The sequence below is a fragment of the Ciconia boyciana genome, chromosome 6 (assembly GCF_034638445.1).
Source record: "Ciconia boyciana chromosome 6, ASM3463844v1, whole genome shotgun sequence".
Classification (NCBI taxonomy): Eukaryota; Metazoa; Chordata; class Aves; order Ciconiiformes; family Ciconiidae; genus Ciconia; species Ciconia boyciana.
In genome coordinates this window covers 8,697,301-8,714,712 of record NC_132939.1, presented here as the reverse complement: position 1 = coordinate 8,714,712, position 17,412 = coordinate 8,697,301, and the positions used below count along the sequence as shown (strand labels likewise).

General features: G+C 37.1%; 2 protein-coding genes across 7 annotated transcripts in view; one reads left to right on the top strand and one right to left on the bottom strand.

Moving 5' to 3' along the window:
* DNAJC24 (DnaJ heat shock protein family (Hsp40) member C24) overlaps positions 1 to 9,503 on the bottom strand; it is a 38,421-nt gene extending 28,918 nt beyond the window's left edge. The window contains exons 1-3 of one of the 6 annotated variants that reach the window (XM_072863740.1): positions 9,357 to 9,380; positions 8,567 to 8,606; positions 7,781 to 7,921 (exon numbers count right to left, since the gene is read on the bottom strand). In XM_072863740.1, coding sequence (XP_072719841.1) covers positions 7,781 to 7,888 — 108 coding nt within the window. In that variant the 5' untranslated portion in view covers positions 7,889 to 7,921; positions 8,567 to 8,606; positions 9,357 to 9,380. Of the gene's footprint in view, positions 1 to 7,780; positions 7,922 to 8,566; positions 8,607 to 9,107 lie in introns of all 6 variants that reach the window. The other 5 variants (XM_072863739.1, XM_072863738.1, XM_072863741.1 and 2 more) reach the window with 5 other exon arrangements.
* Positions 9,504 to 9,550: 47 nt separating this feature from the next.
* Positions 9,551 to 17,412, top strand: part of LOC140652806 (doublecortin domain-containing protein 1-like) — a 38,328-nt gene continuing 30,466 nt past the window's right edge. The window contains 1 exon segment of the mRNA XM_072864041.1: positions 9,551 to 9,599. Coding sequence (XP_072720142.1) covers positions 9,553 to 9,599 — 47 coding nt within the window. The 5' untranslated portion in view covers positions 9,551 to 9,552.

Genomic DNA, 17,412 nt, shown 5'->3' with positions numbered 1-17,412 from the left:
ATAACTGTTTCAGATTCAACACAAATGTGGTCAATTTCATTTAATAGCAATAAGAGATCCTTATATAAACACACTTATTGGGAGATGATCTATTCTACCCTTACCATTTATTATTCTTCAAACTCATGTTCTGGGATTATAGCTTCTTTCAATAATTGACCCAGTGCTTAAAAATTTCAAGAGTGGGCATTTAAATAAATAGTCCTATTTGAAAATGTTGAACAACTCAAGGTACTCTTGACTGTGGCTGCTCAAACGTCAGAATAATCAGAACATTTACTTATGTGAAAACATTATGCTGGTCTTTTTAGCTTCCTTCTTTGTGCTTTAATTCATCTTTCGCTACCTGGTTTTTATTTCAGATGTCTCACTTCAGAAATGAGATAAAAAGCACACTGCGCAATATAAAACTACTTCAACATGTCTTCAAAAGTGCCAAAAGAACACTTGCAAATATTAAGTAAAGAAACATTTTTATGGAATTTAATAAGCTAGTACTTAAGATTTTATTTTTAATCAGCATTTTAATTTTATACTACCTCAGGACACAGTGAATATTTATAAGTATGGAACACCTTTCACAAAACGTCTACCAAAGACAGTGTAGATTCTATTTTTAATATATTGTTATGATCAATAACTTATGTAACTAGCGCACAAAATGTTCAAGAGAGGCATCAGATTCCTTTGCAGAGCATAAATGACATTAAATGCCAAGCACACATTAGCTGAATCTCACATTTAAATTGCCTGATGCCCATTCTGTTCTTATGCATGTACCTTAAAACTACAGAGGATCAAGTATCAGAAGCTGCTCATCATAACAAACTATGGACAATAACGCAGTAAGTACACAGATTAAATTTAGAAATAATTTTCCAAACTAACATTACTTTCACAACTGGCTGAACTACCTGGATAAGCAATATATTACTTGCTTGCTTATTTTGTGATGCTATGGGGTTTCTCATATTCTATATGAGAGCTAAAAGTAACTCTCTGCTATAGGGATGTTCACACTGTCCACTTGTTAAAATTCACCCACATTTTTTAAAATCAATATAAAAAAATTACACATTACAAAGTAATAAAAAATGAGACATCACTCCATATAAACCTATATACGGTGGACACCCACCACTAATAAAGACTACATACCAATATTGTCGTATGCCCCTTTCCTACTATGATACCTTACTACAGCCTTTTTCTCTTCACCTACATCCATGACTCTCTTCCCCCCTCCCTTCTGCAAGTCAGGATACCTTTCTCAGGCTGTTCTTGTATAGGATGTGTCTGGAGTATGCCTTCCAGCTGGTTGCTGACCAATCAGAGCACTAATTGGTTAATCACTGCATTTCATTTGATTAGTCAGCTGCCTAATTAAGTAGAACACACACTCCCATTGGCCAGTTACCCTAACGAGAGCATGTAAGGCCCAAGGACCAACTGCCACCAGCATTACATCTTCACACAATTCTGACTGAGCGAGCAGGAGCTTCAGCTCAGATACGGCAGTCTGTATCACTGTATGTGGCAGTATCACGCATCTCCAGAACGTTTGGCTTTTAAGTACCATCTTAACACATGCAAAAAATTTGTGATACCGTTCAGATTGATGAAAGTTCCCATTATTGCAGCATGATCATTGCCAGGGTAAATACCTGTTCTTCAGACTTACTACTGAATATCATAATGACCTCTTCTGGGGTAAGGAAAAAAAATCAACACAAAAAACAGGTCGATGAATTGAACAAAAGCTCTCATAGCTTAAACAGCAGCAGGAACATCAGCATGATCATGATCTGGCTAATCAAGCTGTTTGAACTAGTGACTTCTGTAACACTGAGGTTCATTATATACTACATAAGCTAATAATCAATTTTTCAAGTCCCACCCTGAAAATACACCCTCTTGTATTTTATTAAGGTCATTAGCAGTAAATCAGATGTAAAGAACAGCTCAAAACAGAACTACCCGAGTGTCAAAACAATAGTCCTTTGTATTAAACTTAGTGGCTTATCTTTCTCTCTGTTGCAATTATATTAACTTCAGTCAAGCTACAACCAGGCTGCAATGAACTTGTTCTGTTTATACTGTCAAATTACAGAATCCATTTTCTACACGGTAGCTGAAAGTAGAGTTAGCTAAGCATGATGATCTGTTAAGTGTTTCTAACAAGTATGCTACTATTCAAACAAAAAAAATAACAAACACTGCAAAAGCTATTAAGAAAGGAATACACACACTGCATAATTTTCATAATGAAAAGCATTATTATGAGACTTCTGATACAAAGCTCAAAGTGCTTTCATTTTAAAGATTCACATTCTCAAATTAAACTCAGCATGAAAAGAAGTTCCTCAGTAGGCAAGTGCTGTCAGGAGTAACACTGAATTTATTTTGGAACAAGCTTTAACACAACAGTCATGGAAGCAGATCTTTAACTTTATATAAGTAAACTCTGCATTTCTTGTGATCGCAGAATTTGGATGTGGACATAAATCTGATAAGATACAACAGATTTTTTTCTCTCCAGAAAGACAGATGTCTTTCCTCTACACAAGCTCAATGGAACAATCTCTTCTTGAAGTTATTTTGCTTCATTAAATTAAATTTATATTAATGTTCTTTTTTTATTGTTGCTGAGAGTCACTCACCTATGCCTGATGCTCTGTTTTCAAATTTTCTACCCTTTCAAACAGATTAAGTGATCACCTTAACACTTTGCATTTCTATGCACAAACCACCCCTTCTGATAAAAAGATGATCTTTGTAACACTACATGTTAAATAGCACATTTTATTTCCGTACCATATTAAAAATAAGAGCTTCCTGCATACTCCCTGCTCAAATTACATGGATTTTCTTTAAGATTAGGGCACACATTGTAACAGCAGCATATAATTTTCCTGCACAATAATTTTTTTTCCAGTTGAAAGGTATCCTATAATATCATCAGCATCAACAGGAACAGACACCTGATTTTCAGCTAGACAAAGCTTATGTGTTTGGTGACTTTATTCCCTATAAAAAGCAGTTTTCAGATATAAAGCAGCTACGTGAAAATTTGAAAACAATTTGGCAACTCATTCTTTGACCACAAAGTGCTAGATCAAAAGGAGAAGTAAAAATCGTGCCAATAATAAGACGGTGTAATTTTTCCCCCAATATCCTATTTTTGTTACTCTAATTTCATCCTCTGTTAATTTTATACACATTCAGAAACATAACATAAGCACTGTCCTTCCTAAAAGCTGTACAGATACCTTGAAAAACTAAGTATAGGGCATAAAACCTGTTTATCCATTTAAGAAATCTTTTTGTTGAAACTACTATGTATGTAACTGTGGATAAAAAGGCTATATGTATCCCAACTATCTCAAAACCACCAGCATGTTCCAAAGACAGAATATTAAAGCCCAAACTCCTACTACTTATACAACATATTAATTCTCAAAATTTGTTGTGATTCATTTCAGAGTATGGGAACTGCAAGCCTGCTGTGCTTGAGAAAACACTTTAGCATGAACTTACAACAGCCAATCAAGGAATCTTTGCATTGAGCTATGCTGGTTACAAAATACATGTTTCTGCTTTTTTTTTTTAATTTCAGAATTACTGGCTGAAGCTCTGTGCTAGAGAAGACACCGGAGTATAAGCCAGCATACATGAAAGTTTGATTTTGTTTTAAAAATAAGCTATTTATAAAATTGCCAGTGTCACACATGTCTTGTGCCCAAAAGTCTGTCACCTTCAGCTGCTATTGATTGTTACAATAATAAAGTATCAGGATAATCCAGGCATCAGAGTCACATAAGTACACAAGAATTTAAAATAAATAAATTTAAGTTTCATTAAGCTGCAAGGAAATTTTATAAATACGAACTTTTACTTAAATACTTAGAAGGTGAGAAGAAAGAAAAAACTGATTAAAAAAATCATTTATTTTAGGCTAAACCTGTACTATTTTCTGTATCAAATTAATACTATTCTTAAAGACAGAATTGATGTTATCTGTAGTAAAATAATTCACTTAAACATATGTTGTGACCTGACCAAATGAAAAAAGTAAGTACAACAAAGCAAAATATGGGAAAACGGTAAGTAAATGTATTCAGTCTAGCAGGGTGCATATGCACAGTTTTATTTGTTATTAATGTTTTTAATGTTTATTAATGTTTTATTAATAATTAATAAAACATTTAATAAAACACTAATGGTTATTAATGTTTTCCATCATCAATTTGTTAGAATTGACAAAAACAAGTTATATTTTAAAAATTAATCTGTTTTAAGCTAATTTGTCCTTATGAAATCATTCTTACAAACCTACAATTCTACCATTTTTAATTGCATACTACTTTGTATTATTAAGGTCAGTCCTGAGATTTAACTACAAATATAGTTATCTTTTGGATGACATATGGCAAGATCTCCAACTCTTTTTAGCTTTGGAAATTTACATCTGCCTGTTCATTCAAGATGCTAAGCACACATGTGTTGACAAATAGAGAATAGCAGATGGTAAAAAGCAAATGCTCAACATGAAGCACTGGGGATCATTTGAAGAAGGCTCGTACTCAGACATTTGCCATTTTTATTTTAACAGCAGAATTATTTTTAAAAATAAATTCCACCATCTATTATGCTTGATGCTAATGAACATCTGTGATCAGAATATTCACGATCACAGAATGAATGTCATATTAATTGCAATTGGTATCGAAGATAAACTTTTGGATTTTAAGGTAATTAGCACAGTACAATTCTTCAGGAGATTAACTTCTGCCACTACACATAAGCCAGAAAACTTTCTGTACTGACCATATAATTTCTCATGAAATCTTTTAACAGACAATACATGGCTGTGCTCATCTGCTATTCCAGCTTCTAAACTGGAGTTACTCCGATAACTGACTACTACCACAGTGCATAAAAACTCCTGCGTGTAGACCTGTTCTCTGCCCACACCAATACTACTACTACCTCTATCACTACTATCTCCAACAACAGCTTTAGAAAACCCCAATGTTTTCAGAGGCATGAAGCTACCAAGAGCTCTAAGTACAAGCTTTGCTTGGGGAGCAAGGGAACTACTTCATCTGAATAGGACATAACAGGTGAAATGAGAAGTCCACCCAGTGCTAACAATGAACTAACAATGAACTTTTGAAGCTAACAATGAACTTTCACTAACAATGAACAGTGGATGCCTCGGGAATAGCATCAGGACAAGACAAACTTACAGCAACACCTCCCTTATATATTCCACCAATATTCAGAAGTCCATAGCTCATGAATCTCTGAATCAAAGAGAATATTTTTTTGTGTTAACACACCATGGCAGACTTTTCTTTCATGAGTCTTACAACTTTTTCAACCATGGAACCCCTTGCACTCAACAACATGGGTGGCAATAACTTTCACACTGTAACTATGTGCTGCTGTATGAACACCTTTTAGTGAAGGTATATAGTGTAGCCTCCAGTCACTCCTATAGCTAATGAGTTTTTAAGGTGCATAAAAATTATTGTTATTTTATTACCACCATGCTTTTAAAGACTTTAGACTGACTGAGCTAGATGCTGTATTAGTAAGCAGACAAACAAGTAGAGTCTGTAACAGTTCAGCTAAAATAAAAAGATGAATAGAGACAGGACATATGGTAACAACAACAGACAAACAGCGGAAGATCTGCCTTGGAGAAAACGCCTATAAGTAAACATCAGTGTGGCTTTTTAATCAGAAAGAGAGATCCATCACTGATACCAAAAGAATTCTGAGCCAAGGGGGGTTGGGGGGGGGGGGGAGATCTTTATTTTCTCTAACATTTCTCACTGACTTTTCAAATAAAGAGTGCTAACCATTTATTTTGGAAATACACAGGTTCTAAAGAAAAGTTTGTAAATTAAAATAATCTTTTCATCTTCTAAAACTACAGACAGTTATAATCTCCAGCAATTCTCACTTCACACACTTCAAAATAATTACATGAAAGTACAATGCTATACCACAAAGGGTCAGTTTCATTTTAAAAAATTCATACAGGAAAGGCACTACATAGTTTCAGTTCTGTGACAAACACCTCTGAACAATACTTTACATATGATTTCAATGCCATTATTATACATAGATTCATAGCGAAAGAAATACATTCATTCCATTACAGTATTCAGTTTAAAATAGCCTCCTATCTGAAGAGAAGAGGCATTTTACACTGCTGTCCCCTATGGTTTTCATTAAGAACAAATAGATCATTATTAATATTTTATTCACATTTTACTAGCAATTCAGTAAAACAAAAAACATTAGGAAGTCCAAGAAAACAGCTATTTCTATTAAGAGTGGAACTAAGAAGCTTGGTTTCCAAGGCACTCTCCTACATTGATTCTTCTAATGTTCAATAGTGAGGACCAAAGGATTTATGTCCTAGATCTGCACACAAACATCTTATAAAGTGTTGAAACTTAAGACTCTAAGTGCACAGATCAGTTTCAGACAAAGAAATAAGTTAGCAGGAAGCACTGAGAAGGAGTAGATGTACAGCAGGATTGCTTAGCGAATTCAACTGAAGAGTATCAAAATGTGTAAATTTGGAACATATTTCATACTGGTGAAATGACCTTTAAAACAGTTTTCACTGGGGCTAGAAATAAAAAAACCAAACAAACAAACATCCAACGAAAAACAAACAAACAAACAAAACCCCAAACCAACCCATTAATTTATTTGTGTGGCATTCTGGCATTCTCTTTACCTCACTTAAAAGTCCCAACTTCTTATCACATTCATTTGGACGCCTCAAACCAAGCAACATTAGCTGTGCATGCGCTAATGCCCTGCCTATACTAACCATCTAGCTAGCAGCTACCTAACGGAATATATAAAAACTGAGTTTTGCTCACCTCCTTCTCTACCAGGTTGCTAGTTTTCAAGAAACTTAGAAATTTAGTTATCTTGGGACTTCTATTTGTCTATCAAATTTGGTTGAAAATGGTCAACAGCAACAAAAAAAATACATCCCATTTTCCTCAGAAAGCCAGGCCAAAGCATCTTTTGAGCAAAATGCCTGAATTCATGGGAACAAGTAAAACAGAAGAACCAAGAATCATATGAAGTAATCTGGTAAAGCTCTGAGATTCTTATACACGTATCCCAGGAGTACAGGAAAAATTAAGAGAATTCACAGAACATCAAGTCTTAATGCACGACCAAAAACATGATTCCACAAAAATGCAAAAGAAACCTTCAAATAAAATTGATATTGAAATATTTTCCTCCTATACATTTTCTATTGCATTACTGCAGACTGTCAGGAAGAACTTTTTGCTCTTTGCATCTGATCTTTCTACATTCAAGGGCTGCATTCAGCACACTGTAACTGCACGCACGACAGTAAATACCACAAGTGTCACTTAGCACATTTCATGACCATGTGCTACAAACAATCACCTTTTTTGATTTGTGCGCTTGATTATCCAGCACCTGATGAACAAGTATTTGGCGCAGTACATTCATGAATGTTTAGCAAAGCTGGGGGACATATCAGTGTTTCGGAACCAGAACACCACAACCCCTCTTTGCAAAATAATATGATAACTCATAAACGACAGATGTTTATTTCAAACTTATATCGGCCTCAAGTGAATTGATATTATAAACACACTCTGATTAATCATATTTATACAAAAAGCCTTGAAAACAAAACCTGCAATTATTATCTTATTGGTTTATAAAATTTATTTTTGCACCTCTTAAATAACAAAAACATACTTACTAATAAAGCAAGTTTTTGGTACTTCCGTTTTAGTTCTGCCAGACTGTCCGATGGCTTTGCACCCAGGATTTTGTACCAGTCCTTTTGTGTTATCCTTTCAAAGGCCATAGTCTGAAAGGCTTTGAAATTACTTTCTTAGCGCTGTGTAAGAAAATTAAATAAATATAATTACAATTTGAAAAAGAAACAGTTAGAAAAAGCTAAAATGAGGAAATGTGAGAAACTACAGGATCATGCAATAGATTGCAGCCCTCAAGCACATCTACACCCCTACGCAAGCTCTATAGTGCAAAAAGCCAGCTTAATTCACATGGCCATTCCATCCCATAGATTGTCATACATCAAGTGATTTAAGTTATGCTGTGTTTCCTGTCCCAGTTCCTTAGTATATCATGTTTCGAAAGCTTCCACACTCCTTTAAAATAATTTTGCATTTTAACTGTCTGAACTACTTTGATCCTACCCACGTTATACATGCACTTTTTATATATACACTTTTTAAAATATACACTTTTTATTTTGAAGCAATACTGTACTTAATATATGAAAAAATGAAGTACACTAAAGTGTGACATTTTGTCAATTCTGGAATGAGATACATGCAAGAAGACAAAAAGGTATAGCTTGGGTTTTACACAATGACATTCACAGTATGGACCATCCTCCATTCTGCTGGGTAAGGAGGTTTAACTTTTTTAATATTAAAGCAGAAAAGCATATAAAAAGAAACAAACACAAATGAATGAAAGCATATCAAGTTGGTGCAGGTCGCTAAGTAAAACCTACCTAGTTGGGTGCTTTTTATTTTTGGCCATCTATGATCAAACTAATGTCCCAGAATGAAAAAAATAAACAGGAGAATTAAATGCCAGTAACAGCACAGTAATGCTTGAGCTTCAAGCACATTCTTCAGCATACTGAAATCCCAAGCTTGCAGTAGCTGATTTATCATGGACTTTCCGATAAGAAATAACACTGTCTCTTAGCAGCACTAAAAATGGTTTCCGGTGACTACTGCCACACTTCAGAATGAATCCTTTTTTCACTGGAGAAGAAAAGTACGGTTTTCAAACTTGGCAGAGCTACAACCAGAAATAGGGCACACTCGACTGCAGGGTAGCCCCCCTGTTCCTTCGGGGAAGCACCACGCACGCATGCACGCCCGCACCCCCCCTCCACACCTGTCTCCACGAAGGCCCCTTTCTCTCTAAGGAACCCACAAGGGGTTTTAAAAACACGCGAAAACGCAAGCGCCGCCTGGGGCCACGCTTCCCCGCCACAGCCCACCGCCCAGGACGAAGCCGTCGCTGTGTCATTGCGGACCCACCCCACGGCAACGGCTCCGCGCCGACCGACACGGCGGCAGGCGGGACGCACGGACCTCGACAGCGGGAGAAGGCCGGCAGGACCCGCGGAGGGAGGCCAGGGAGGCCGCCGGAGGCTTCCCGCCGCCGCCTCAGGACGGGGGCTGGGGCGCGAGGATCCCCCCGCACCTGTTGCCGCCAACGGACGGCGGCGCGAGACCGCCGGCCCCCTCCAGCAGAAGACCCCGCGACGGCAGCGAGCGAGCACCCACCTGCCCCGCACCGCCGGCCCGTCGGTGGCGGCGGCCGGTGCTCCGGATAACTCGTCCGGCGGGAAACAGCCCTTCCGCGTGGCGCTTTGCGCCTTCAGCATGGCTTACGGGGCCGGCTTGCCTGTTTCCGCCCGGGCGGTAGTGGCGATCGCACCGGGAGGAAGCGGAGCCGTGGCCGAGGCCCGACGCCGTCTCCATGGCGACCGGCGGCGCTCCGGAGCTGCGAGACCGCCGCCCGGCTCAGTAAGTAGCGGCCCCGGCCGCCCTCCAGCGCTCGTTTCCGGCCCGGGGCGAGCGGGAACATCTTTTCACCCCCACTTTCCCCTCAGGGATTCTGTCTCCAGGTGCGAGAAGACAGCGGGGTCCACTTTGCCCTCCCTCCCTCGGTACGCGGGAGTGCGGGCCGCCCGACACCCCCCCTTCCCTCAGGGACTCCACCTCCGGGTGCGGGAAGACCCGGGGGCACCGCGTCCATTTTGCCTTCCCTCGTTGCAGGCCTCCCCCCCTCCGCCGCCCTGGAGGCAGAGCTTAGCTCCGACACCGAAGAACCGCGGGCCCGCCGGCACCCCGGGGATCGGGTCGGCATATGGTCGACACACGGCGTCGGGTTCTCTCTGCCCAGCTGCTCCGGGCAGCGTGTGGCCGGGGAGAAAACCGCGGGCGGAACGGTGACTACCCTGCCTCCTTCTCGCCTCCCTTACAAGTTGTCCCGACCCTGTGAGCTGAATGAGACCATGGTTTCCTTCTAGAAAGTACTTGTCCTAAAGGGGAAGGAAGAACATTTTCTTAATGAAAAAAATTAAGCTCGGGAAGCAAATTTTTAATGATGTAAAGACTTTTCCTCATTAAAAAAAAATAAAAAAGCTTAGGCTGGTGCTGTAGACTTCAGTTTTTGTAATCTCAGTCAATCCTTGTTAGCAAAATCCCTAAATATTAGTCTAGACAAACTCAGTTCACACTACACCTTTAAATGTGTAGCATACTTCTCTTGACAATATTTTTATGCAACATGTTGGAATTAAAGCAACTTTTTGTCATTTTTCATACCCTTTGAACTGTTTAAGTAGAGCAGCAGCCAGGCTGTACAGACATCGGTGGGAAGAAGTGGGAGTGTTGTTCCTGGCATATTGTTCCCATTAACCACCAGTGCAGGAATGGTGTGGGACAATTGGGGCTGAACAATAAACATGGAGAATTTATTTAAATTTTAACATGGACGGCAGAGAAGCAACAGACTTTCTGGGTAGGTGAGAAAAACATCTAATCTACAAAACTACTCAAGACCTGTGTGTCAGTCTGGTTTTTTGTCTATCCCGGTCATCAATGTTTCTACAAAATAGTCAGAACGTTAGTATTTTGCCCTTTTCTGCACTTCCGTAGGTGAGGTCAAATTTGTAACATGAGTGTCCATAGTTGTCCAAAGGGAGAGAGACTTGTCTTTGCACTTGGGCAGTACATGTATGAGCCCTGGAACAATCCAGCTCCCTCTGTCAATGCGGTGTTAACTTCTGCAGCGCCACTGTAAGCAATTATATATTTCACTGAAATAATTGAACTATAGATGAGATGTATCAAGTGTGAGCTAATTTACATAGTCCGTTTTGAAATTAGAATTTACCTCTCAGGAAAAGGTTTCAGTATGATTGCATGAGTTACCTTCTTCATTTTGGCTTGTAATCAGCCCCCATATAACTTGGAATGGCCCACAGTACTTAATGTATTCCCCTCAGCCATTGATTGGGGCTGATATGTGAACAAGTACTACTGTTGTGAAAGGGGGGAAAATTAAAAGGAAAATTGTAAAAGATGTGGTGATGTCTTGGGCATTGGTTACTACACCTGTGCTTTTACCACAAATGGTTAATATCCTCCTACAGACTGCATACATTTACAATATCCATTTTTAAACTTTATGCCCAAAGTTCTTAAATGTTGCATATGGAGTTTTTCCATTTTAACTTGTTATAGGATTGGTGCCTGAAGCCAGCTCATAACGTAGTTTAAACTCAGAGTTACTTGAGAGATTGTGAACATTTGTATAATGGATATAAGTATAATGATCTGTAAGTAGTTGTTCAATATAAAATTAACTATAAATGTTAAGGAATTATCTCTGAAGTCAGTGGAACACTTTTGGAGGTGAAACACTCATTCTTTTCTGTGCATGTTCAGCAGTTGTGCCAAAGTAAAAGAAAATAGGCTGTTTAATATAATGGTTTGGTGTTCATGGGCTGCAAAATGAATAAACTATGAAAGGAAATCACTGCAGGATTATCTGACCTTGTCTGGTATTATAATATTTGTGCCTCATTTTCTCTTTTAATTTTAATATACCCAGTTCCAGAAATCACAATGTTATGTTTGGATTAGTCTTAGCTAATCATCCTCTGGTCGTAATGATTTTTGAAGCTGTTGATCAATCTCAAACCAATTTGATAATCTTTCATCGCCAGAGGTATCAAAATTAAGTTAGTTCAAGATTTGTTAAAATCAAATGGGTATGTAGGGGAGAGAGAGCAGGCTAAAACAGACTGAACTCAAACACTACCTATGGCTTTGGACAGCTACTGGCTGGTAAGTCAGCATATAGTTCAAACTAGCCATAGGATTTGCTGCTTTTTCCCCTTCTGACAGCAAAACAAAAGTAGGTAAGGGACATGGCAAGCGTGAGGAACTTACAATGAAAGTCTAGGATGTGTGGAGACAGACAATGAAGTCATGGAGAAGATCTGGGACTGTTGTCCCAGAATGGGAGGTATAGGACCCACATCTGTAGGAAACTAGGCTTCATTAGGTGCTTAAGTATCTTAAATCATTATGTAAGAATGTATAGATGCTATTAATTTCACTGGAGCTGGACACCTAACTATGTTAAAAAGTTTTCTTGTCTTGTTTAACATAAGATAATTTATATGTAGGTTGGGTATTTTAGACATTTTTGTGAGAAGATTTAACATTTTAGTAGATGCTTTATTTAAAACTGTCACATAATATTGTGCTGTGTTGTCATAGAAGTATAGGAAAAGAATTATTTAAGGAATTAACTGGACTACTGTGTACATATTAATACAATAAAAAATGAGTACAAATGATGGAGTGGCCCCTTGTTATTTTATTCTTTTACGAAATTGCTGAAACATCCAGACTTTTTTGATTTTAACTACATTTTTTACTTCTGTAGACAATTGGTATTTTTCAAAGTGTTGTTCAGAGTAGTAAAGCTTTTTGGCTTTTTTGTTTGTATTGGTTTTATTTTGCTATACATGTGTCCAAAAGAGCAATGCACTGGTTATATAAAAATCAGACAGCAAGTCTTTCTAAGATCACTTACTATCTAGAATATTCAAAATATTTGAGAAATTACAATTTTTGCAACAAATACCTTTTTATAGTTGGAAAGGCAAAGTTATTTAGTATAATTCTTATCTGGACAAATATGTCCCTATCTGGACAGCACTTATGTTTTTTAAACTTCAGCATACACTGTAAGGCTCTTCTTGACACAAAGCACTACACCTGAATTAGTCTGTTAGCTCACTTGTTTGTTTATTTAATTAATGGTTTTCTAAAAGCATAGTCTTCTCTGCTTTCTTGTTTGTAACTGAGAAGAAATAGGATTATGTGGCAATAAAGCCCGAAGAATGCACTAGATCACCTAGTTTGAATTTTTATGAATTACAGGACTGTTCTGAGTCCAGTATGTTCTGTCTACTGTCAATATTAAAAGATGGAAAATTCCTCACTTGTGAGAAGGCTGCTTCAACAGCTAATCATCCTACTATTAAAAATTGTCCCTAATTCTAAACTTGAATTTGCCTGGCTTCTATTTCCAGCCATCAATTCTTCTTACACCTTTTGCCTTAAACCGTGGTGGTTTAGCATCTGATATATACCGACATAAACAAGCACTGAATATTTACTTGGTTTTGATAAATTTAAGAGATTGAGTGCATTCGAGTCATGCACAGATAGATATTTTGTCTTAAATGATTTTTGTAGTTGTTCTTTCTTCATTTTTCTCACTTTTTAATGTGGCAATTAATGAGTAATTAATTAATATGTCAATTAATAATACACTATTTCACTATGGGGTCTCATCAATACTCCTTCTGGTGTACTGTTTTCATTCTGACTGTTTAAGTCAGTACAGAGAAGAATTTTTTCCAAATGAAGTTTTCTGTCAGAGCTGTAGTAGGCAGCTGACTCAAAAGAATGGTGTAAGTGAAAATTCTGAATTCTGTCTCTTGGGAACAATTGTTTTGTCCGTGAAAGATAAAATAGTTTGTTCAACCTTGAACAATATTTGGCTTCTTTTTTAATCTAGATATTAAAAATCCTTGGAAGAGATAGGATTATTTAAAACTGATTAATGGTTTTTTTTTTTCATTTTTTTAAGAGAAAGGTGTCAGAGATCTGAATGTTAAGTTCTTCCAGAATTTGTTTTAATTGGGTCAGATTTGCAACAGCAAAAAGAAAAACAAAGTTTTGTCTCCCAGGAGATGTGGATATGATAGACTAAATGTCATAATGATGTGAACAAATGAGATGTAACATGCACTGAAAATATATGTTTTCCATTAAATTTCCACAAAAATGATTGAAAACGTCTTGGGAATTATTTAAGCAATTTACAATATTGTTTAAAAAGGTACATCTGGGCACACTGAGTACAGTCTTTTGTCGTTCATTAGCAATGTATTTAATGAGGGTTTTTTTAAGTGATAGATAGTTAAGGTAACAGACAAGTGACAGATTGTTTGTCTTTAACGATTTCCCTATTTCAGGCCCATTACAAAGCAATTAGAAATCTGACAGCATTTTTACTCTGCATTACTGATCATCTAAAGTGATGAGAAATGAGAGATGATGAATATTAATTGTATATTTTCATATAATTATCATAAATTATTACCTTGTCTAGTGTGCTGCAGGTGGAGTAAAATCAATGGATGAAAATTCAGTCAAATATGATAATTTGAAAGATTTCATGACTTAGTTTTTGTCTTTAAAGTGCAGTGTCAATCAGTCTAAACCAGGCATAGATTAGCTGAGGGAAAGACAAAGGTACAAAGGTACTCATACCTTTCCTCACTTTGCTAGCCCTGATCAGCATGGCATTTACTCTCGTGCCCTGTGACAAATTATTTATCTCTCTTCTGTAGCCTGCCACATTTACCCTGGAGTTATATCTACACCTGTCCAACTTTTTTCCATAAATATTTACTTAATGTTTGAACCTTAAAACAATATTAAAAGCCGTGCACTTGGCTGAACCAAGAACCAGCTATTCTCATCTTTTTTCATCCACTTGGTATATATGCATTGTAACATATCACTTACTTGCATTGTGCTTTTATTCTCAGGTGACCTCTGCCTCTACCAAAAATGAGGCGTGTTCATATGATTTGTTTGTTTAAAGTATGGACCTTCATTCAGATTTTGTTCTGAAGATGCAGTCATCAATAATAAACATCCATAATAAACAAACGTTACAGAATCTTACTTGGTTCCACTCTTTAAGTAATAAGTCTTCATGACCCTCATATCATTGGTCTTGAAAGTTCAAAGGATATCATCAGTTCCTTTTCAGACAGGGAGAAAGGAGGCACAAAGATTGTAGTGTCAAAATAACAATTTTGGTGTTCTGTTTTGGAATACGAAACTCCTATAACTTACAGTACTTATCTTTATAATGCATCTCCTATGTTCAGAGCAGACTTCATTTACAGTTAGTGGAAAAACTACAAAAACAGATCACAGGTGCTCCAAATCAGGTATCTAGAAAGTGTGGCTAGTGTTTGTGTTTTTCCTGGGAAATTTTGGTTGATACGACTTATTCAATATCACTTTAGCATTTTAAGACAAAGACAAGAATGATATCCAATTTATCGGGGGCAGCAGACCTTAGCCATGAGACAATTCTCTCTTTTCCTGCATTTCCCTGCACATTTCTGGCTCAGTGAAGTGAGTGAATTGGAGGAATCATAAAACCAAATGATTATGTCACTAAATCTATCAGAATCCATGTACTTAAAGTCAAATAAAAACTGCATGTGCAAATTTCTATTTTAATCTTGATTTTCAGTGCTTGACTTTGCAAGCCTGATAATTTAAACAAACTGCTTTTGAAAAATCAGTTAGCATTATTAACATGGTATTTTACCTTCTGAAATTGCTGTGTTAGTAAGAAAGAATAGGGAGTGGAGTGTTGTCATGCTGGCAAGCCTCACAACAAGCTACTGTCTTAATTTGGTCTGGTCTATGAGCACAAGAACTTAAGAGCAGCCAAACAGGGTTAAACACGTACTTAGCCTTCTATCTCTGATAGTGGCCAGTGGTGGAGTGAAAAGATAACAAGAAACAGCACTAGTGTAGAGAAATCCTTCAGGTGTTAAATCCTCCGAGATGTGAATTTTTCATATATATATTAAATTACTCCCTGGGCTAACAATATGTAGTTACTAGCACACTATTGTTTGAAATTAAGGGTCTTGTTCATCAATAAACTAACATTATTTGGTTACACTTTGTCAGTATCGTATATTCTAATCCCCATTTTCATCATAACGGGATTTCCTTTGAGACATTGTCATGCTATAAAAAGCCCCATTCCCATACTGATTGCCTGCAAATGAAAAAGGTATCATGACTAGGCTGGTACCACAATGTCCTTGCTGCTGAGGCCTCATGGTCATTTTAATGAATCTTATTTATGCTGTATGTAGTCAAGGTCCAACTTTGTTCAAGTTTAAATTATACATACATAAAAATCAGCTTGTTTTTTTTTTCCCAGTTATATGTCTCTACATTTTATAGTAAATGTTTTCATATGTTGTCATTTCAATCCCAGTTCTGTCATGTAGGCTCAGTAGAATTACTTATAAAGAATTGTGAGATTCTAAGAAAGGAATACTTCTCTGTGATACCCATTGTTCTCAATGTCCCTCTGCCACTCCAGAAGAGTGCATTTTATGGCTTTCCTTTTTTCATGTCTGTCACAGAACACAGAACAGTTTTAATACCCATCCACTCTCTCAGTATTAAAATTGCAGTTATGCCTGGATTGCATGTGGATTTTTCAAACAGAAGGACCTCTTTTCTTCCTGTCCCTCTTGTACATATGTTCACATTCTGCATAGTCACATGCTGCTAACCATGTCTATAAAGCCATGTTATGTCATATTTCTTCTTTTTTAAATTCCTGTAGTGAAAAGACTGAATAAGACTCCTTTTGTTGATATACCTTGATCTTTATTCTGAGGTACTTAAACCAAATACTCAGATGTTTGAAAACCCTTATCAGAAACAGACATGTTTAATGTCACATTGGTTACTTGCTAATGCAAACTGCAATATACACAAAGGCAACGGAGCAACAACTGTGGCATCTATAAAACTTGCAAACATGACAGATTGACAGTATTTCACAGTTTATGTTAAAACCAGCTACTTGAGAAAGGTAATTATAAAATGAAACATTTCGTTCTGGTATTTAGATTATTCATTTTATTTTAATTGGCCTTTTCCAAGATAATTGGATATGTTTCCACATGTTTGTTGAAGAGGAGCACTGGGCTAATTGGCTTTTTGCTTATTTTCTTTAGAGATACAGTTTATAATTTATCATACTTTTGATTAACGTTTTTCCATTATGTGGATTCTTTTAAAGACTAAAGTACTTTCCAAGTATGGCAACAAGTAGTAAAATGCCTTTTAGCATTACAGGAAAGAATACAGTTGCTGTACTTCAAGTACCATTTCATTATATATTCCTATAATACACATATTTTTCAGTCTTAGCTTAAGCAAAACTCCTGTTGTCTTTTCAGTTTGCACTGAAAGGTGTAGTTTGAAGATACAGCTATGCTTATCTAATGACTAGTTGCCACTGAAAGTGGTAAAATTCTTCTGCCACGCTTTTTCACCCACTTCAGTCATGTACCCTTGTTGACCTTGCATCAGCACTGCCATTCATGTGACCAATAATTCATGGAGATAAATGAGCAAAAGTCTAATTCTGCCAAAAAATTTTTAATTTTCTGCTGATTTAGCTCCA